General features: G+C 37.4%; 1 protein-coding gene across 2 annotated transcripts in view; it reads left to right on the top strand.

Moving 5' to 3' along the window:
• Positions 1 to 410: 410 nt before the first annotated feature.
• Ace2 (angiotensin converting enzyme 2) overlaps positions 411 to 21,844 on the top strand; it is a 46,500-nt gene continuing 25,066 nt past the window's right edge. The window contains exons 1-8 of one of the 2 annotated variants that reach the window (XM_004866100.4): positions 411 to 637; positions 1,282 to 1,570; positions 8,565 to 8,723; positions 11,559 to 11,652; positions 12,045 to 12,188; positions 14,416 to 14,528; positions 16,399 to 16,504; positions 19,373 to 19,470. In XM_004866100.4, the coding sequence (XP_004866157.2) occupies positions 1,385 to 1,570; positions 8,565 to 8,723; positions 11,559 to 11,652; positions 12,045 to 12,188; positions 14,416 to 14,528; positions 16,399 to 16,504; positions 19,373 to 19,470 (900 nt within the window). In that variant the 5' untranslated portion in view covers positions 411 to 637; positions 1,282 to 1,384. The remainder of the gene's footprint in view (positions 638 to 1,281; positions 1,571 to 8,564; positions 8,724 to 11,558; positions 11,653 to 12,044; positions 12,189 to 14,415; positions 14,529 to 16,398; positions 16,505 to 19,372; positions 19,471 to 21,844) is intronic. The other variant, XM_087193706.1, reaches the window with a different exon arrangement.

Here is a 21,844-nt window from a genome sequence, read left to right on the forward strand (position 1 = left end):
TGGCCCCTCCATTATTGCTTTTAAGCTGTAGACTACAATTTAGTTAAGTGCCTATAATCTGAATTCAGACCACATGGACCCATGTTCTGGCTCCACCACTTATTAGACAAGTGAGATTTGGCAATTTACTTAAGCTCAGTGTCATAACCAATAAAATGGCAATAAAAATTTGCTTATAGGTTTGTTGTGATGCTTAAATAAAATATCACAACAGAAAGCATTTTAAACAGTTATTTTTCCCACTCTACAATAATATGTAGAACTGTGGAGTAAAGTTAAGTAGTGGAAATTTTTTAAGGCTTGATTATTGTCATTTCATCTGAACCTGGAAGACTTGTTTTTCTGGGTGAAGAAATGTTTTCTCTGTGTGAAGGTTTCATAATCACAATGATGCAGGCCTATGAGCCTTCCCTCTTAAAGTGGCTGCTCTCTTTTATCTGTGACATGTCTACACCCTGGGAATAAGAACTGAGTCAGCTCCTGAGATTCAACAGAATGACTGCTAAGGTCTCTTTATATTCTGTGTCGCCATGATCCCTTGGCTTTGGATGACCAGCACTTGACATCGACACTCTTTGGATTTCATTCATGTGGAGGCATTCTTACTTTGTGATGACCTCAACTGAGTTTTAAACAGGTAAGTGAAAGGGAAGGAGGCAGACAATGAAGTCAGCCACAGAAGCAGTGTTTAACGTGGTCATCTGGGAAATAGAAAATGAACCTTTTTAAGTTTTCCAAAGCCATCTCAGGAGAGTTAACCTGTGTAGAGAAGAGTAGTCTTACAATTCTTAAAAAATAGCCATGGTAATTAAAATGGGTCAGAAAAAAGGAATTCTATAAAGACAAAGGCAAAAATCATTTATCTGGAAGGGAAAAATGTTACCCAAGTACATTATTGAGTTTCTGTGAAGATGAACTTGAAATAAAAATAAAGGAGGGGTAACTATGAATTGAATTGTCCAAAATATATAAACACCAACATTATCTCTCTGATCTTTAATTCCAACCCTCTCTCATTACTGTAAAATCATAACACCCTCAGTGTACCTTCAACAGCTTTTTAGGAACATATTAACCAAATGCACAAGTTTGATTTGGCTGTAAAGTACTAGGGGAGCTAAGGTTTTCTAGGATTAATGAATAACATGTCTTTATTTGGTTTACTTAAAAACTCATTCTAAAATCTGTTTACATATCTGTCCTCTCCAGGATTAACTTTATATTGGTTCAGCAGATTGTTTACTGTTTTCCTCTTGTCTTTTTTTTTCCTTCACTCCTCAGTGCCCAACCCAAGTTCAAAGGCTGAGGAGAGAGAAAAACTCACGAGGAGATTTTACTCTAGGGAAAGTTGTTCAGTGGATGGGATCCTGGCTCACAGGGAAAGATGTCAGGCTCTCTTTGGCTCTTTCTCACCCTCGTTCCTGTAACTGCGGCTCAGCTCACTAGGGAGGAGCAGGCCAAGACATTTTTGGACAAGTTTAATCAGGAAGCTGAAGATCTGTCATATCAAAGTTCACTTGCTTCTTGGAATTATAACACCAATATTACTGAGGAGAATGTCCAAAAGATGGTAAGTTCTCAGGTTGCATAGCAGGTATTTATTGCTTTGTAAGATTTGAATTACTGTCCATAAAAGTGAAAAGGGAAATCAAAGAAATCTCTGAGTCGTGGAGTTGCATGTTTGTCTCTGTATCTCTGACTCTGGAGTCTCAGATGACTAAAGTTGATTGACCTTGGAGTTCATTTGAAAAATTGTTAGAAAATAATTCACTGGTCTCAGTCTAGATTCTAGAAACAAGTGAATATGCATTATAAAGTTACCATCATAATTATCATAGCATTTCATGGAAATGCCATAAGTTATTGAGCCAATAATTTCCTCTACCCTATAAGAACATCTAAAGATTTTGCAAATAACATATTAACTGAAAAATGCAACTGGAGTCTTACAGAGAGAACCAGCTAGTAATTAAGTTAACCATGGGTAGAGTGAGACTGCACTTGGGAATTCCTTCTGTCATTGTCACAGACCTCTGAGGGACTTCCAAAGGTCACAACAGAGTTCTCAAAGAAAAATTATAATAAAAACAGTTCTGAAAAATTTCAGAATGCTCTGGGAAAATAAGATGCGTTGTTTGACAAATGCAAGGAATTAAGAATTTTTTTTCACACACCCTAAAACAGTATCCTTGCACTTTTAAATGCTGGAAAATTGAACAATTATTTAAGAAAATATTTTTGTGTCGTGTGGTCACTGATTCTTTTCTTCAAAAATCGAGTTTGGAATCTTGTTTTTTCAAATGATTAGTGTATTGCATGTTTAAATTCAATTACTGGCATTCACTGGACAGATCAAATCTGAGAGCTGCCACCTCATCTGAAATCCCCAACATATATTTTTTGTAAAGCTCAAAAAATACAGATTTTGACACCCATATTGTCATAGGAGATGTTTTGTCCTGTTTCACATTTTTGTCTTATGTCTCTTCATTTCTTCATTGAAGCTTTCCCCCTCATTTTGAATTTGATTTCTATTGGAAGTGACTGCAGTGTAGTGTGTGTTTGTTTTCATTCTTGGTTAAATGTTGAATGGCTTGATGGTGAAGGTATACTAGCATCATGCCTAAGAGCTCTGAAGCCAGTCTACCTATGTCCAAATCCTGGCTCCACAACTTTTTAGCTGGGTGAACTTGAACTAGTTAATTAGCCTTTCTGGACCTTAGTTTCTTCATCAGTGAAAAAGAAAATAATATTCATCTCTACCTCATAAGGTTGCCATGAAGACTGGATTAATACACAAAATCAAAATTACCAGACTAGTGCTTGGTGCTTATGGGCATGGAAGAACAGTAAGACAACATTATTATTAGTGTGAAGGACAGTTACAAGTTTTGAAGAGACATACAACAGTTCTGTTGAGAGCCCATATGCAAAAAAAGCATGTTATAGAATGAGATATAGTACTGTCTATGAAGCTACCTCTAATCATTAAAGTGCTATTATTTTTTAATTGCACAGATTGATTAGAACAAAGAACAGAAATGAAAAAGTGTGAAGCGCTAGATATGTCTAAACCCAAGGAAAGTAAGGACCCTTTAAGGGAAAAATGAGAACATTTAAATGCAAGAAGCAAGCAAGAGGCCAGATATCTCCTTCAAGTAGTGGTGAAGGGTGCATTGATATACTCAGGTGCACCTGTGTGGGTTTGCCTGGGAAGACAGTGGGTAGGGAGGGTTGTGGATCCTCTTTTATTCTCTGATCACAAGTACTGAGATCTCTTTAGCTGGGTGTGGTAGTTTATACTTGCAGTCCTAGCACTCAGGAGGCTGAGTCAGGAAGATCATGAGTTCGAGATGTACTGGGCACTGTGACAGGGGTTCTAAGAGGTGCCAAGATGAACAGATTGCTAAGATATGGTATGCTTTCCAGGCAGTGAGGGCATGTTTAATGTGGTCATATGAAAGTGTCCAATGATACAGGAAGTGCGGACTCTGGGGCCAGACACTGGGTTCTAATCCTAGCTCTGAATATTACTAGATGAGGGTCTTGAGCTAGTTTCTTAACTCCCTTCTGTCCCATTTTTCTCATCTGTAAACTGAAGATTATGACTATAATACTAGTAATACAGTATATATTATATAGGATTGCTGAGGTTAGAGAATATAAATTCTGTGTGTGTGTGACATGTGACACTGTGTGTGCTACTTAGCTTTCTCTACATCAACATTGACCATGACAGTATTGTTATTCAGGGGTTTTGCCTTCTGAAATACCCACAGTCTTACTGCTATCTCAAGTTGGTTGTTCTTTTTCAATAAATAAAGACTTTTCAGTAAATACCTAAAAAATTCAGAGCTGAGGGAAGCCAGAGCCTCCTATTTCTGAGATTCACAGTACAAATGTGGGAGAACATGAACTTGGGGGCAGGCAATGCAGTTCCCAGAAACAACCATAATGTTCCTTTCTTTGACTGTTTCTTGGCCTGCAGGAAGTAGAGAGCTTAGGGTCACGAATTAAGAAATATCAGCCTTGGCCTGTGTATATTGACAGCAAACCTTTCCTGTACAAAAGGGAGAATTTGTGCCCATTAATTTATATCTGATTTACTTTACCTTATGTTTTACCACAGACCAGCATGTGTTCTTTAAGACATGTACTGACTCACTAAATTAAAAACAATGTAGATTTGTTGTAATGAAACTATCATTTAAACGCATAATGAAATTATTGTATTTAATTAATGCATATAGCTAGGACCAAAATAGGATATATTTTTGAATATTTATAAAATATAATGTAGCATTTTACCATTCCAGTCCTTGAAGTTGCAAAGATCTTTCACAGGATGGAAATATGGGGTCCACTACAGATACAGAGAGAGGGCAGAGACTGTCTTAATTTTTTGTGGTTATCCTCAACAGTGTATGTCTTGTCCCCCACACCTTCCTCCCCCACCAATGTGGCTGCAGAAAACTCTATTGTTTCAGTTGCTTCTGTCCTGCCTTTGCACAGAGGTGGTGTGGACTGGAACCTATTTCACGTATAATAGTTCCTTTCAAGCCCTGGAGCTATGTAAACTGCTGTATATGTTTCATTTCATCCATCATTCGGGTCTATAAACTACATACAGCTATGGGCCATTACCTAGACCATCTGATTGGTATGCATGAACCGACTGTGATTCTCTGACTAACAGGAGCTGTTTGCTTTATTTAGGCTCAGGAATCTCAGCATAAGGATATGAAATACATCATAAATAATACTACAAAGAATAGCTTGGGAAGGAACAGTATGTCCTCAGGGGCCAAAATGCAAGGCAATATAAGTTTTTGGTGATACAAAGTATAACACTTGTAGAGTGATAGTGACAAATAAAATCAAATCAGATAGTCTGAAAGTTCCGACAAGCAGTATAATAAAGAAAAGGTTCTAAGACGGAGGCATTTGGGGGATTGTGCTTTTTCCAGAAGAGATCAAGAATACATTTGTTTATATAATTTGGCTTCAAAATTTTACCAGAAATGTTACTTGACAGTAAATTCTCTTGGGCTGGATGAAGAAAGGTAGGAATTGTGAAGTGAGTGGTGGGTTGCACAGTTCAGTTTGGTTTATAGTCCAGAGTCCTCTTTTTTTTTCTCCCGGTACCAGGGATCAAGCTCAAGACCTTGCTCTTGTGCTTGCGAGGCAGGCGCAGTGCCACTGAGCTAAATTTCCAGCCTCTCAGAGCCCTCTTTCAATAACTCACTCACACACATCAGAGAGAGAGGCCAGAATGTGTATGTGTCAAATACAATGAAAGGACAGTGGTTCTGAGCAGGAGCTCTGGAGCTAAGCACACCTGGCTTCACGCCTTGGTTCTTCCAGTTACTAGCTGTGTGACCTGGGAAAAGTTACTTTGCTCTGTGTCGCATTCCCACTAGTTCTGAAATAAAGATGGTGGCTCCCTCAACTGTATTGTATGTGAACATGAACTGAGAAGCAGTTCCTGAAATGTTGTGAATGTTCAGTAAAGATAGAAATTTTTTTCTTTTTTCACTATCACCATTTTCTTCCTTTCTTTTCTGGTCCATTACTTTTACTTCTGTGCACCATTTTCATCATGTCACAGGCTTGCTCAGAGCCTCTCACTGGGCCTAATGCTCAAAAGATAGCAGTAAAATTCCTTGCCCTGGAAAGTGCAATCATGCCTAGTGTTCTGCCTTCAAGAGGTGTACTAGTCACCTATTGGATAAAAAGTTACTGCAAGGTTAGTGACGTAAAATAACACATATTTATTATCTCAAAGGTTTTGCAGGTCAGGAGTCCAGGCACAGTTTCGCTGAATCCTGGAAGTCTCGTAAGGCTGCACTCAAGGCAGTGGCTAGCACTGTGTTCATGTCTGATGCTTGACTAGGGATGGATCCACTCCATGCTAACATGGCTAGTGTTACATTCAGATCTGTGCACGCTGCTGAACTGAGGTCTTTGCTTTACTACAGGATGCTATCAGAAGCGACTTTCAATTCACTTGCTTTTCTATAGAATATACATACCATGACATCTTGCTGCATCAAAGTCAGCAAGGGAGAAAAAAGCCCACATTTTTTTATCCAGTCTCCAGTTGATGGGCATTTGGGCTGTTTCCAAGTTTTAGCTATCACAAACTGCTGCTGTGAACCTGGGTGCACATATATCACTGTGGTATGATTCTTTTAATTCTTTGGGGAAGATCCCCAGCAGGAGAATAGCTGGGTAAAATGGGACCTCCAGTCCTAGTTCTTTGAGGTATCTCCACACTGATTTCCACAGTGGTTTTTTTTTTTTTTTTTTAAATTGGAGTACTACTCAGCCATAAAAAATGAGAAATTAGAGACATTTATAGCTAAATGGATGCACATTGAGGAGATACTCTTAAGCAAAATAAATAGGACACACATGTGTAAATACCAAATAGTTTCTCTAGTGTGAGAAACTGAAAGTGTAAATAAGGACTAAAAGGTATAATAGATAATGTAAAATAGGAAGAAAAGGGGCAAAGGGAAAGGGGAAGTGGGAGAGGTAGGGGAAAGGAAAGAAGGGAATGGAATTAATATGAGAAAATGGAAAAATGGAAACAAAGTCTTTGTAAATAGGGAGGGATGGAGGGGGTGAAGGGAGGGCAGGGGAAGGGAGAAAAATAAGAACCAAGAGAGATTATGTAAAGGTGCAAATTTCCAATGATGAATGTCATTATATTGTATACCTAAAATGTACCAATGATTAGAATGAATAATTGATAATGCAAAATAGGAAGAAAAGGTCTAAAGGAGTAGGGAAAGTGGGAGGGGCAGGGGAAAGGAAAGAAGGGAAAGGAAAAATGATGAGAAATGGAAAAAATGGAAACAAAGTCTTTGTAAATAGGGAAGGGTGGAGGTGGTGAAGGGTGCACAGGTAATGTGGAAAAAATAAGAACCAAGATACATCATGTAAAGGGACAAGTTCCCAATGAGAAATGTAAATGTATTGTATACCTAAAATGTACCAATAAAAGAATTGAAAAAAAAGTCAGCAAGGGAGAGAATCTTCTGGCATGATAAAAATTGCAATCTTATGTGATGTGAATATATACATCCCATCATATTTGCTGTAAGATATTGGTTAGAAGCAAATCACAGGTGTGTTCTTACTCGAGAGGAGGGGACTGCATGAGGGCATGACCACCAGAAGGTGAAGATCATGGGAGCCATGTTAGAGTCTGTCAGCCACAGGTCCAAGATTGAATGCTGGTGGACGATTGCCAGATCCATTATTTCTCTAGGCCCCTTTCTGCACGTATAAAATGGAGATAGAGTAATCTTCTATCTCATGGAGTTGTTGAAAAGCTCAAATGAGATAAATTATTTTGCAAAGTATTCCGTGCCCTCCAACTCTTACCTACTTTAAGTCCCTCCTCTATGAGGACTTGGCCAAATATGGTCACCTGCATGAGTTTCTTCTTTCTTGTAACTGAAACTGACTGGCCCACTCATAGTTTATAGAGTATTATATATGCATATCTCATTAATGAAACACTCATGATGCATACCTTATCCATCTGATGAAATTTTAAGCAACTTGAGGATAAGAGCCTTTTCTCTATAAGTAATAAAATAACATTTATTGAATCTTAGAATGTGTCAGGTGCTCTGGTTAGCATTTTATTATTTGTGAATTCTTTTAATCCTCACAACAACCCTTTTATGTAAGTATTATTATTATTATTATTATTATTATTATTATTTTACAGATAAGGTAACTGTGGGTCAGAGAGGCTAATTTGCCCAAGGTCACAAGCTAGTCAGAGACGTCTGACTTCAGGAATGAAGTTCTTATTGTCTCATATACTATCTCTTTTGTATGGCCTTAGAGCAGTGTGATGTACAAAGTACTTATTTATTTTAGGCTCTGATAAGTGGAAATAAATTTGTGCATTGAGAGAAGACTGCACTAGAGAAGTCTGGAGACATACACTTTCCTACTAATATTCATGATGGGGGATGCATCGCAGTGTCATCACTTGCTTATTGATTTCTTTTGCTGTTAAAAAATCACCATGACTGCTAATTGGCTATGTCTTGGGAAGACTTTTGGGATCACAACTTAAGCTCAGAATACTTGTACTAAGTAATGGCACATAGTAGCTTACTGTGATCTGGTGATCATTTCTCATGGTTCTCATGGTCATGAGGGACTGTATTCCCATCATGTCTACTCTGAGCTCTACTGGCTTCTCCTTTTAGAGCATTCTTCCTTGAATCCTTGGCCAGCTTACTCACGTCACAGCACAAAGGCCATAAATTCCAGGGTCTCACAGTATGAATTATCTGTGAGAATTCACATCCAGTTCTGGGGGACAGGACCCTTGGGAAAACTAAGCATTGGGCCGGAAAGAGAGAGTAGCCAAAAGTGGCCTGGTCACTCTTAACCTAAACCTTGCCCTTCCTCAGAGTGGGGGACTAAACCACTCTGGAAATAGTAGATGTTTCACCAGATGTTCCTTGTACTGTATCTTCTCTTCTATTAAAGCCATGCCATTCCAATTTCAATTTTAGTTTTTGCCATTTCAGAATGAGGCTGGTGCCCTTTGGTCTGCATTTTATGAAGAACAGTCAAAGCTTGCCAAAGCTTATTCACTACAAGAAATTCAGAATCTCACAGTCAAGCGTCAGTTACAGGCCCTTCAGCACAGTGGGTCTTCAGTGCTTTCTGCAGACAAGAACAAACAGGTATGTTTGTGGATGTTTTAGTACTGATCCCAAGTGTTGAAATGTATGGGAGATATTAAACATTAATATCACCTATGGCTGCTTCCTTTATCTGCAAAGATAGTAATGCTGACATTAGCAGGATCTCTGTGCCTATGTAAGGTGACCATAGAAGTTATCTTTCTGTTGCTCTGACAAAATACCCAATAAAATCAATTTAAAGAGGAAAGATTTATTTGGGCTCATGGTTCAGAAGTGTCCCTCCATGGTTACTTGGCTTCATTGCTTCTGGTCAAAATATCATGGCAAGGGGCATGTGAAGGAGCAAAGAAGCTCACTTCTTCTTTTTTTTTGTTTGTTGTTTTGAAGCTCACTTCTTGATGGATAGGGGACAAAGAGAGAGAGAGGGAAACATCCAGGGACCAGGGACAAAATATACTCTTCAAAGGCACATCCTCAGTGCCCACTTCCTCCAACTATATCTCCATCTCCTAGAGAGTCCACTTCCTCCCAGTAGTGCTGCCAACTGGCAGCCCATCCTTTAGCACATGGCCTTTGGGGGACATTTAAGATCCAAAACATAACATCATCCAAACTGGAGTCTTTTTGAGAGTGAAAGAAGACACTGGGTTCTGATCCGCATAGAGGTGAGCAGAAATATGGTACAGTTCCCTGTGGTCTGCATCTATTAAAGCAGTCTAGCACTATATTAAATTGTTGTAGTTTTTTGTTTTGTTTTGTTTTTTCTGGTACCTGGGATCGAACTCAGGACCTTGTGCTTGTGAGGCAATTGCTGCACCACTGAGCTAAATCACCACCACAATTGTTGTAGTTTTTGATAGCCAAATGCCATGATTGGCTAATGTAACTCTCACTGCCAATGAAGTCCTTAAATCTCTCCACCAGCATTGTTCTAAAATGGCTCTTTAAAATTTCTATTTTTAGTTTGTCCAAATTAAAGAAAGCTTATATTGATTCCTGCAAAAATAGCATCTTTTGTCCAGCTCTCTAGCCCAGGAACCAGTAAACTTTCTTTCTGTAAAGGAACAAATAAGAAATGTTTTAGGTTTTGCAGACCATATTGTCTGTGTCACATTAGTCAACTCTGCCATTGTAGCAGGAAACGAGCCATAGCTATTACATAAAGGAATGAATGTGGCTGTGTTCCAATAAAATTGTACAAAAAGAGGCAGCAGGTAGGATTTTCTGCAGACCATAGTTTGCAGACCCCTGAGAGAGTCTATTGAAATATTTTTATCTGAAATATTTAGTTATTTAACATCAAATTCTTCCTTCTTAGCTATTTGTCTTCTGGAACTCTGTATGTCTTAATCCACATTTATAAAAATAAAAATTTCTGATAAGGATAGAGATAAAGCCATATGGCATTTATTTAGACAAGTCAATATTTATTATTCTGCATTCTTTGGATCCAATTATCTCACTAGCTATTAACCCACTTTATCTTATCCATTTCTTGGTTTTCCATAATTTTCACAAGGTCATTGTGAGAAGCTGGGCCCATTTGAATCTAGACAGGCTAGTCTAGCTTAGCTAGAACCTGGGCACTCCATTTTTGTTTTTTTTTTTGGTACCAGGGATCTAACTCGGGAACTTGTGCTTGTGAGGCTGGAACCACTGAACTAAATCCCCAGCCCGACACTCCATTTTTAAAAGATCCCCAGATAATTGTAATGTGTACTAGGATTAAAAGCTACACATTAAATGAGAGTAAGAGTTTGAAGTGTTTGGGAAGAGAGGATTCTCGAGGATGCATGTATTTAAAAGAGAAGAAGGAGGGAGATTGAAGATGTAGGTTGAGAAAGAGACCATACGGGGTTTTGTGCCAAGGTAAGGATTTTAGGTGTATTCCTTGGGCCACGGGATGCTGTCGCAGTTTTAAGCATGGCATTAATTTCATCTTTTAGGTTGATGGCTCTGTAGCAGAGTGAAAGAATAATGAAGGAGAATTAGGAGAAGAACAAACAGGATTTTCAATCCAGTGTTTGTTTCTTAAATCATCTGTGGAATAAAACCAGTCCCTCCCTCTCTTCCACTCCCTTCTTTCTTTCCTTCTCCCCCTCTTCCATTTGCTTCCTCCTTCCTTCCTTTATTTCCAATCCATCACAGATCAATACCCGGTTAATTTCATTGATTACATGCTTAGATGTCATGGAATATCAAATGTTTTTTATAAAGCTCATAAACATTTATTCTGTCAATGCCCATACTTATCACAGAAGGGAAACAAACCTTTTGCTGACTTGCACTGACCCATGGACCATAGTATGAGCAGAGCTACTTTACTCTGTTACTATGCTCCTCGTTCTCTATTGCCTAAAGTTTAAACTTTTGGGGGCATAGATGGTCCTTGTGATCTGTCCTCAGTGAATATCATCATTCTAGTTTTATACAGCATCCCATCACCTCTTGAAAATGCCTTGTCTTTTCCAACCTTCTCCCATTTTTAGGCTCTGTCCTCTACTTCCCTTCTTTACCTGACCAATTCTTACTTTCTAGAGACACAGCCCTAATGTCCTCTCCTCTTTGAAGCCATTCCTGAATCTCTAGAATACAAGTCTCCTTCTCCCCCACCCCAGACAACCCTGCCATATCACTTTTTAGTGACAGCTTATAGCACCTGCTATTATATGCTTATAGGGCTTTGTGCTAGTTTGCAGTGGGGAAACTTAAATATATTCCTTCCCTATGTATAGGAAAACACTTGGCAGAGAAGATATGAATTGCTGTTTTTGAAGCATCAAAAAATCACATGACCAAAAGGATATTTTTATGTTAACATTCTCTTTAGCACATTTTCCATTTCTAATATTATTTATTATCTTTAATTTGCAGTTGAACACAATTCTAAATATGATGAGCACCATCTATAGTACTGGAAAAGTTTGTAACCCAAATAATCCACAGGAGTGCTTACTGCTTGAACCAGGTAGACTTAATTTTCAGTGATGATTCTGAAATATACTTTTATTCTCCAAGTTTTAGAAATTGACTTTAGCTGATGACTTTGTGCTTTTCAGATGGATAGTTCAAAGATGGTACCATTCCAAATAAGTGTGTTTCAGCACACAGATGCTCTTTTAACTTCAAAAAAACCTTAGTGTAAATTATATTACATTGAAGTAATTTAAGGTAGTGATTAAATTATTTCAGTAGTTTTTCTTTGCAGGCATACTGAGTAAGGGTGGTGGAATTAAGTAATAATTAGACTTCATTTAATAACTTTATGCCAACCTTCTTTTTAATTATTTAAGATTCATATACTTGTTTACAATTTTTTAAATGCATGTTTATTTTCCTTTGTGTGCTGTGGAATAATAGGTTTGGATGACATAATGGCAAAGAGCACAGACTACAGTGAGAGGCTCTGGGCATGGGAAGGCTGGAGGTCTGAGGTTGGCAAACAGCTGAGGCCATTATATGAACAGTATGTGGCCCTGAAAAACGAGATGGCAAGAGCAAACAGTAAGTGTCTCGGTCTGTTAAGGTCCTGCGGCTTTCTCTCTACCAGAACATGGGACTATTTCTCACGCATGACCAAGCCTGCTCTTTAATATGAAGGAAGATACCCTTAAATTAACAATCATTTGCTGAAACAGTCAGCTTACCTGTCTCAAAAAGAAGCTACTGGGGCATAAAAAAGTTGCATTGGAACTCTAAAGTTAAGAGCTCAGGAATGAGATTTAACTACCAGGCCGCAAATGAATTTTCCAAGAATTATGAATTATGTCTTGTCTGGGGAGGTCTCAGCCCTCCCAAGGGTTCCTGAGGGAATCTGGGGATTGAGTAGGGGAGCCTATTTCTCCCACAGGATGAGAGGCAGAGACACTATCTCTTACCCAAACCCTCATCTGGCCACAGTTCAATCTCAGAAGTTCTTTGTGTGTCTACCTCAGAGTGATGTCTCAGAAAGAAAAAATCAGTTTAGCTTAAGGTGTAAAGTCTTTATAATCTGCAGTTGTAATTATAAGTCAAGTCAGGTAGTCAGAAAACTCTCAGCATAGGAAGGAATTTTCATATCTCTTAGCTTACTCTTTTTAATAATGAGATGAAGTCATGGTATTATGAATATTTTATGTTTTGATGATTCACTGCCCCCTGGGGCTAAGGAAAAAAAAGTTTTTTTTTTATTTGCTGTTTCTAATTTCTTCTGCTGCCATCTAAACTCATATTCTCAAGCTATAGGCGAGCTACAGACAATAGTTTATTATCAATTTAAAAAATAATACCATGCATATCCTTCCATCCAAATATTTATTTCTCTCTTCATCTTTCTGACCATCCATTGGCAATGTGGTATAAAAATAAAAATGATTAAAATGAATTTACCAACGTTATCAGCTCATACCCTAACACAAGCTTGTGTTTCTAGATGGTTAGATACTAAATGAAGCACATACAGATGTGCTGTGTATACACACAACTTGCAAATGAACATGGGCCCATTGTAACAATGTCTAAGATAAATTGGGTCACGTCAAAATATAAAGTCCTGAATAAAATGAGAATTAAAAATCCTTAGAGACTTAATTGCATATTTTAAAGCTAATGATGCAAACTGATCTATGGTATGAGTAGAGACTCAGGGTTAAGAAACCAGCAGTGTGACTTTGCCCCTTATCAGTTGTATGACCTTGGACAAGTGATTTAACTTCGGTAAGCACAGGCTGTTGGTAGGAATGTTGATTGGCGTAGCCATTATAGAAAACAGTATGGAGGCTTCTAAAGAAATTAAAAACAGACCTACCACATGACCCAGTAATTCTCTTTTGGGTGTATACTCAAAGGATATGAAATTTTCACCTCACAAAGATACCTGCATACTGAAGTTCATTGTAACACTACATACAATAACCAAGATATGGAAACAACCTAAGTGTCCATCAAAGGACAAACAGATAAAGAAACTGTGGAATATATATATCAGAATATTATTCAGTATAAAAGGAGGAAATTCCTGCCATTTGCCACAATATGGACGGACCTAGAGGACATTATGCTAAGTTTAATAAGCGTAACAGAGAAAGAAAAATACTGCAAGATTCCACTTACATAAGGAATCTACAAAAAAGGGGTCAAATATACAGAAAAAAAGGGATAAAGTTGTGGTGGGAGGAAATGGGGAAATACAGGTCAAAGCATACAAAGTAGCAGATATGTAAGTTGAACAAGTCTAAAGATCTCTGTACAACTTGAGAGCAGTAGTTAATAATTGCTTAGTGTATTTTTTTCCTAAATGAATAAATTATAGCTGTTTTCCCAAGGGGAGGGAAATGGGTAACTATGTGAGATGATGGATTAATTAATTAATTTGTTTCATTATAATACATGCTTGACTACATTGTATGTAGTTCATAACATCATGGCATCTATCTTAATGTACAAAAAGATTTGTTTTAAAAATAAGCACAAGCTGTTAATGTACATAGTGGAGGTTATAATGATGACAGTCTTGTACAGTTTTTGTGCATACTAAACGAGATAATATAGTTAAACTACTGGTATGGAACAAGTGCTGAAGAGAATTATCTAGTGTTAGTATTCATTTGGATACCTTTGAATCGATGTTTGTAAAGGCAATAAAAACTCGACAAACCGTTAGATTTCTTTTAACCTTCTAGCGAGATTGTAAACTGTATTTTGTCTCCTTTCCTTCCCTTCTGCTCTTTCTCTTAAAAAACAATAAAAACAGATTATGAGGACTATGGGGATTACTGGAGAGGTGATTATGAGGCAGAGGGAGCAGATGGCTACGACTACAGCCGGAACCAGTTGATCGGAGATGTGGAACGTACCTTTGCTGAGGTAACCCGGAACTGTAGGGTGGGGCACAGGAAGGAGGAAGGATGGCCGAAGGCATTCAGGGCTGTTCTTAACACACTGGTGGGCCGCTGCCAGGCATCATAGAATTGTGGACTATTAAAGCTTGAAAAGATTTCTTAGAATAATAGGGCAGCCTCTACAGGTGATCAGAATTCAGAATTGCTCTGTGTTCTTCCACTTTGCAATCACCAATAGAAAGAGTATAAGAAGGAAAGCTTACAGGAATAAATGGTATTTTAGGTCAAAAGAAGGAATGGTTTTGGTGAGCATCCTGGGGATGGCATTGTCTTCTTTTGTTTGCAGAGCCATAGACTTTGCTTCCTTCCTCAGGACAATTGAGACTATTATTTCATTAGCTTTTGACTACAGAAGTTTTTATAAGGAAGAGAGAGTTTCATGAGTAGAGGTATCTTAAGGACACTTCTCAGTGTGTCCTTCTTCCTTCATGGTGACCTCTGCACCTCCTCTTTATCCCTGCACACTAAACTTCTGATGTGAAACTACTCCATCACAACCACGGTTGGGCAGAACTATCAAAAATGGAAGTAATGGAAACAACTTCCCCAAAAGGAAATGGGCCAAAGATTTGACTAAGTATACCATCAAAGAAACTTTACAAGTGGCAAATAAGCAAGGAAGATGTTATAGGGCAAATACAAACTAAAACTGTGATGAAAATCCAGTATACATCCACCAGAATGGCTATGGCAAAAAGACTGACCATACCAAGTGTTGGGACATGTGGATATGCTGGAGCGTTCATATATACTGCTGGCAAAAATGTAAAATGGTGATCAGTATGGGGGCCTGTAATCTCAGCTCCTTGGGAGGCTGAGGCAGGAGGAATACAAGTTTGCTTCCACCCTATCCTAAAATAAAAAAAAAAAAATGTAAAGGGCTGAGGATGCAGCAGTGGTAGAGTACCCTTGGGTTTGATTCCCAGTACTGAAAAAAAGGTGAAATCATGCAGTCACTTGGGCAAACAGTTTGACAATTTCTTCAACTCTAAACTGTATGATTCAGCTATTGTACTCGTAGCTATCTACCCAAGATAAATGAAATCATGTACTCAAAGAAATATATATACACAAATGTTCAAGGCAGCATTATTCATAATAGCGCTAAACTGGAACAACCTAGTACCCGTCAACTGATGAATGGATAAACTGACTCTGATATATTCATACAGTAGAAGAGTTAGCAAAATACAATGGACTAGCGATGCCTGCTACAATATGGATAAACCTAGAAAACATTCTAAGTAAAGGAACCCAGATACAAAAGATCACATATTATATAATTCCATTTGTATGAAATGTCCAGAATGGGCAAAAGTATAGAGCTAGAAATCAGTTCAGTGATTACCTGGGGCTGGAGGTGAGTGTGTCAATGACTACAAATAGGTATACGGAAATATTGAGGATATGCAAATGTTGTAAAACTAGATGATGGTGATAGTTTCCCAGCAACTTTAGTTTATTGAAATTTATGAATCTGTACACTTATAGATGAATGAACTTCGCAGTATGTAAATTATACTTCAATATAAAGACAAAAGGAATAGGTAACATCTTAAAAATATTGTTTTGGCCTCTGCTTTTCTTTGGGATCTGTAGTCCTCCAGTGGGACCTGTAGTAGTCCTCCAGATGTTTCTGTTGTTTTATATAGTGGTGCTTGTCATCATCCATATCTGTGGAGAAGAATAGCTTTTAACTTCTCCAGAATACTTGAGAGGAGAAGAAATAATTTAAGGAAATTCCACTTGTATAAAGAAGTTCTTATGTCTAGTGGTGGGGACTGGAAAATGGAGTTGGCCACTCTTGGTCTGAAACTTTCTTCTTGGGCCTTTAGATTAAACCATTATATGAACAACTCCATGCCTATGTGAGAGCAAAGCTGATGAATGCCTACCCTTCCCGTATCAGTCCAATTGGATGCCTCCCTGCTCATTTGCTTGGTAAGAAACCCCAGCAATCCCTTGTGTTCTTTGTCATCTTAGCTATTTCCATGAATAAAATTTTCTTTTGGAGTGAGGCCAATTATAAATTTTTTGAAAACTCCATAAATGAAGTTAGTAACATTATAGAAATCACAATTTGAAAGCACTTTGTTCAGCAGAGACTCCAGTTTAAATCATTCTCTATTACTTATTATTTTTATACAAAAGAGTTATTACATTGACTACAATCCAAAGGATAAAGGGGTTAAGATAACTAGAGAAAGAATTCCAGGTTAAAATGAGAGTGGAAATGAGTACAATAGTTTTTAGCGTTCAAGTTGGTTAACTAAGGTCTTAAGGTGGAATTTGGGATTTTAGCATCATATTCTTGAAGGAAAGAAACTTGGGGAGATGGAAGTTCTTCAGGGGTGAATGTAAGTCTTTCTAGAATTTAGATATGGTCTGCATGAAAGCTTCATGAATTCAACCTAGATTGCACCAGTAAGCCTTGCTGGTTAGGAGTCATATGACTCTTTGAAGAGGCCATCCTCCTCTCTCCCACTCCAGCAGCCAAGGCCAAATACAATAGAAATGTTTGAAAATTTCATGCCATACATCGTATTCCTTCTATAGTCATATAAGTCTTCTTTTGTTGTTGTTGTTGTTGTTGTTTTGGTACCGGGGATCGAACTCAGGACCTTGTGCTTGAGAAGCAGGCAGCAGAACCACTGAGCTAAATCCCCGGTCCATATATAAGTTTTCTGACAGGTAATTCTACAAAGCCAAACCTCATATTTGTCAGCAGAAGAGAAAATGGATAAAGGAACTATGATGACTTTTAATCCTAAAGAAATATAGAAGTCCTCTCTACATATCCTTGGAAGGCATTATTCAATAATTTAGGTTTTTCCCAATCATGTCTATTGTGATAGGGTTCTTTCTTCCCTCTAAGATGGACTAATATAATGCTCTATGGCACCAATTATAAGGAAGCTCTACCATATATAGAACTGAACCAACAGACCTCAATATTTTCCAGTCCTAACTACTAATTCCATGCTATGCAGTTACTCAGAATATGTCAATGCTTTATATATATGCAGCCATCATGGAAGACACAGTGCAGTACCTGCCACAAGGATATGTACTTAATATACTTTAGTGGCTATTATTGTAAACAGTGCATGTGCACTGTTTTTTTTTTCCAAGTTAAATATTCCACACAGAGTTTCAACCATTCCTTAAAATCTCACTTTTTCTAATTGTTATCTTTTGCATGAGCTACACTTTGTCCATGTACCCCTTCAGCTGTCATGCTCAGAACTGAATACTCGCTGTAGATGAGGTTTGACCAACAGAGAGAAAAAAGTGGTACCATGCTTGCCTTTGTTTAGACAGAATATTTTTTATCAGTTTAGCCAAAGATCATGTTTGTGTTTTAGATGCCATGTCATTCTGTCTGTTGGGTCATTTTTGGTCTTTTACTGTGAACTATGTGTCAGCCTGATATCACATATATATTTCTATGTGGGATGAGTTTTTCTTTAAAATTTAAGTATAGGACTTCACATTTTATCTTTTAAAATGAATTCATGGGAGTACTCTTCGTGTAGTTGTGTTGTCCCATTTCTTTGGTGCCAGGATTCTGCTCTTGCTATTATATTGAATTTTTCTAGATTCATCTTCCCTTTTCAGGTCTCTGGTCTTATAATCCAACTTCACATTGTTGGAGATGGTTTAAAAGTCACCCGGTTAAGTGTATCATATTTAAATTATTATTATATTTATATAAATAAGTGTATTATATTTAAATTATTATATTTATATTATATTTATAATAATAAAGTGAACTTAGTTACTAATTAGTGGAAATGTTTTCTCTTTGTCGATCCTTGACTTATGAACTCAATTTGTTCCTGAGGGTTAGTTGTAGCTCAAATTGGTCAGTTGAAGACTCAGGCTCCTCTACTCAGCCTTCAAAGTCTCTGTCCTGTACACAGGCAGATCTCAGTGTCCTTAGAGAGACATTGGCTCAGGATTTCTCAATGAACCCCACAGGAAAGGATGTTGTAATATTCCTTCCAGAACTCTTTAAGGGTTCAATCTATGTCTCAGACCATCTGAAAGCACAAGTGCCTGGCATTCAAGTCATAACTCAAGATTTTGGTTGTAAGTTAAAACTAAGATTCTGGTCATAACCCAAGTTGTTCGTATATCAAGCCGGTCATGACTTGAGCATACACTGTACTGGGAATCGAACCTAAGGGTGTCTCACTGAGCTAAAAAGATCTCTAGATCTTTTGAGTTTTTGAACTTTGAGACAGGGTCTCACTAAATCACTAAGTTGTCCAGGCTGGGCTTGAACTTGCTATCCTCTTCTGCCTTCCAGAGTGCTGAGATTACAGGTGTGCACCACCATACCTGGCTATTTAGTAGATATTTTTGAACTATGATATTATATAATTTCTTTGGAATTCAATATGGGGCATCATTAACAGTTTAATTTGTAGTATTTTGTCCCATGAATGGTGATTTATATGAATAAATATTTATCTGTAGTAGCTATGATGTTCCATATATTAAATAAATTGTGCCCTTGAATAAGTGATTCAAAGTAGAAGACATTCGGGTTATTCCCTACCAAGCTATGCCTAACCAGATAATCTACTACCATTTCAATTTTTTAGAGGAGGAAGAAGGAAATTTGGCAATTTAAAATAAGAGAAAGCAAAAAGGGTAAAAAGGTAGCAAAAGTGAAGCCCAGAAATTAGACTGCTTAGAAATACTGTATGGTTTGGGTACCAATCCAATTTCATGCAATATATAAAGTCAGGTCTATATTTCTGCTGCTTTGTCATTATATTAATGCATTCTTTTTAAATATAGGTGATATGTGGGGTAGATTTTGGACAAATCTATACCCTTTGACAGTTCCCTTTGGACAGAAACCAAACATAGATGTTACTGATGCGATGGTGAGCCAGGTAGGAAGAAGAAGCCTTAAAAACAATCTAAATTTTAAACTTCATTTTTTTTTTTTTTTTGGTACTGGGGATCAAACTCGGGACCTTGCGCTTGCGAGGCAGGTGCTGGAACCACTGAGCTAAATCCCCAGCCCTAAACTTCATTTATTTTATGCCACCCTTCTGTTCTTATCTTTTATATGTGAAACTATGCAAATTAAAAATTCAAGATAATTTAAAGTTATTTCTTATGCACCTAAGTTTGAAAAGTAATTTACAATGCCAGTAACCTCATATACCTTGAATAACAAGTATGGTACTGATTTTGTTGAGAGGTTTTAAACATAGAGAAGATCTGAGTTTTCCTTTAAGCAATAAGATGTGGAATTAGCAACTGGTTGGCAGTACACTTTCCAAAGTTGTCATTGCTAAGTAATTATTCAATGAATAGTAAAAAACCAAGAATATCATTAGAAGATTTTTTCACGTTAAAAAATCATTATTGTTAAAACTATTACAAGAATCTTTTAAATCACCCTTTTCTTGCTGTCTTGATATAATTATGTAAATCCTATGTGTTCCTTTCTATTGATCAAATCATATTAAAATTTTAGTCATGTATTTGTCTTTACTTACTTAAATTTTACATTTCTTTCTTTCTTTTCCTTTTTTTTTTGGTAGCAGGGATTGAACTCAGGACTTTGCACTTGCAAGGCAGGCATGGTGCCGCTGAGCTAAAACCCCAGCCTTTAAATTTTACATTTCTGTGAAGAATCAACAGTCATAATTTTATTTGCTTATAAAATTTCTTCACATGGTCATACACTAATTCTCTGTCTATTTATTGCTGAACCTTTTCTAGTTAATAGTTTTAAATCTGTAGCTAGCAATGTAGTGAATATCTTCACATATACTTGTGGGGAAAGTCCGTAACAGAATAAAAACTTGAATCAGCAAGGTGCTCTAAACTCTTGCAGCTTTTCTAGCAGTATTTTGTAAAGTTATAGCAATCAAAAGAGCATAGTTTTGGCATGAAAATAGACATGTAGAGTAATGAAATAGAGTAGAGAGCTTAGAAGTAAACCTGTACATCTACAGCCAACTGATTTTTGACAAAAGTACTAAGAACATGCATTGGAAAAGGCAGTCTTCTCAATAAACTGTTCTGCAAAAATTGGATATCCACATGTGGAGGAATGAAACTAGACTTCTTTCTCACCAGTTCTAAGTATCAACTCAAAGTGGATTAAAGTCTTAAATGTGAGGCCTGAAGCTATGAAATTACTAGAAGAAAACATAGGAAAAATGCTTCAGGACCCTGGAATAGACAAATATATTTGGACAAGGGTCCAAGAGTGTAGGAAACAAAAGCAAAATAATTGACAAATTGTGTTACATCAAACTAGAAAGCTTTTGTATAGCAAAGAAAACAACAGAGTGAAGAGAAAACCCACAGAATGGGAGAGAATATTTGGAAACTATACATCTGACAATGGGTTGATATCTAGAATATATAAGGAACTCCAAAAACTCAATAGCAGAAAGAAAACCACCCAAATAACCTGATTGAAAATGGGCAATAGATCTAAATAGACATTTCTTTTTTTGTTGTTTTAAATTCTTTTATTGGTACATTGTAGGTATACAACACAATTACACTTCTCATTGGGACTTGTACCTTTATATACTGCATCTTGGTTCTTATTTTTTCCCCATTCCTAGCCCTCCCTTCACGCCCTCCACCCTTCCCTATTTACAAACACTTTATTTCCATTTTTTCCATTTCTCATCAATTTTTCCTTTCCCTTCTTTCCTTTCTCCTGTGCCTCCCACTACCCCTACCCCTTTGGACCTTTTATTCCTATTTTACATCATCGATTATTCATTCTAAATAGACATTTCTCAAAAGAAGACATACAAGTAGGCACCAAGTATGGGAAAAACACTCAACATCACTAATCATCAGCACATTGAGCTATCACCTGGTTTCAATAAGAAAGGCTACTATAGGGCCGGGGATGTAGCTCAGTGGTGCTGCTGCCTGCCTTGCAAGCGCAAGGTCCTGAGTTTGATCCCCGGTACCAAAAAAAACAAAACAAAAAAAAAGAATGGCTATTATAAAAAACTCCAAAGACCCCAAAGATACCAAGTGCTGGTGAGGATGTGGAGCAAAGGGAACCCTTGCACACTGCTATTTGGAATGAAAATTAGTATAGTCATTACAGAAAGGAGTATGATACTCCCTTAAAATATTAGAAATAACAGCTACCATGTGGTCCAGCAATCTCACCATTGGGTATATACCCAAAGACAATGAAATAAGCATGTTGAAGAGACATGTGCATTTCCTTGTTTATTGCAGCACTATTTATAATAACCAAAAAATGGAAACAAC

This window comes from Heterocephalus glaber, unplaced genomic scaffold (assembly GCF_053883595.1).
Source record: "Heterocephalus glaber isolate CG9 unplaced genomic scaffold, H.glaber_assembly_v1.0 deba00001594, whole genome shotgun sequence".
NCBI classification, from domain to species: Eukaryota; Metazoa; Chordata; class Mammalia; order Rodentia; family Bathyergidae; genus Heterocephalus; species Heterocephalus glaber.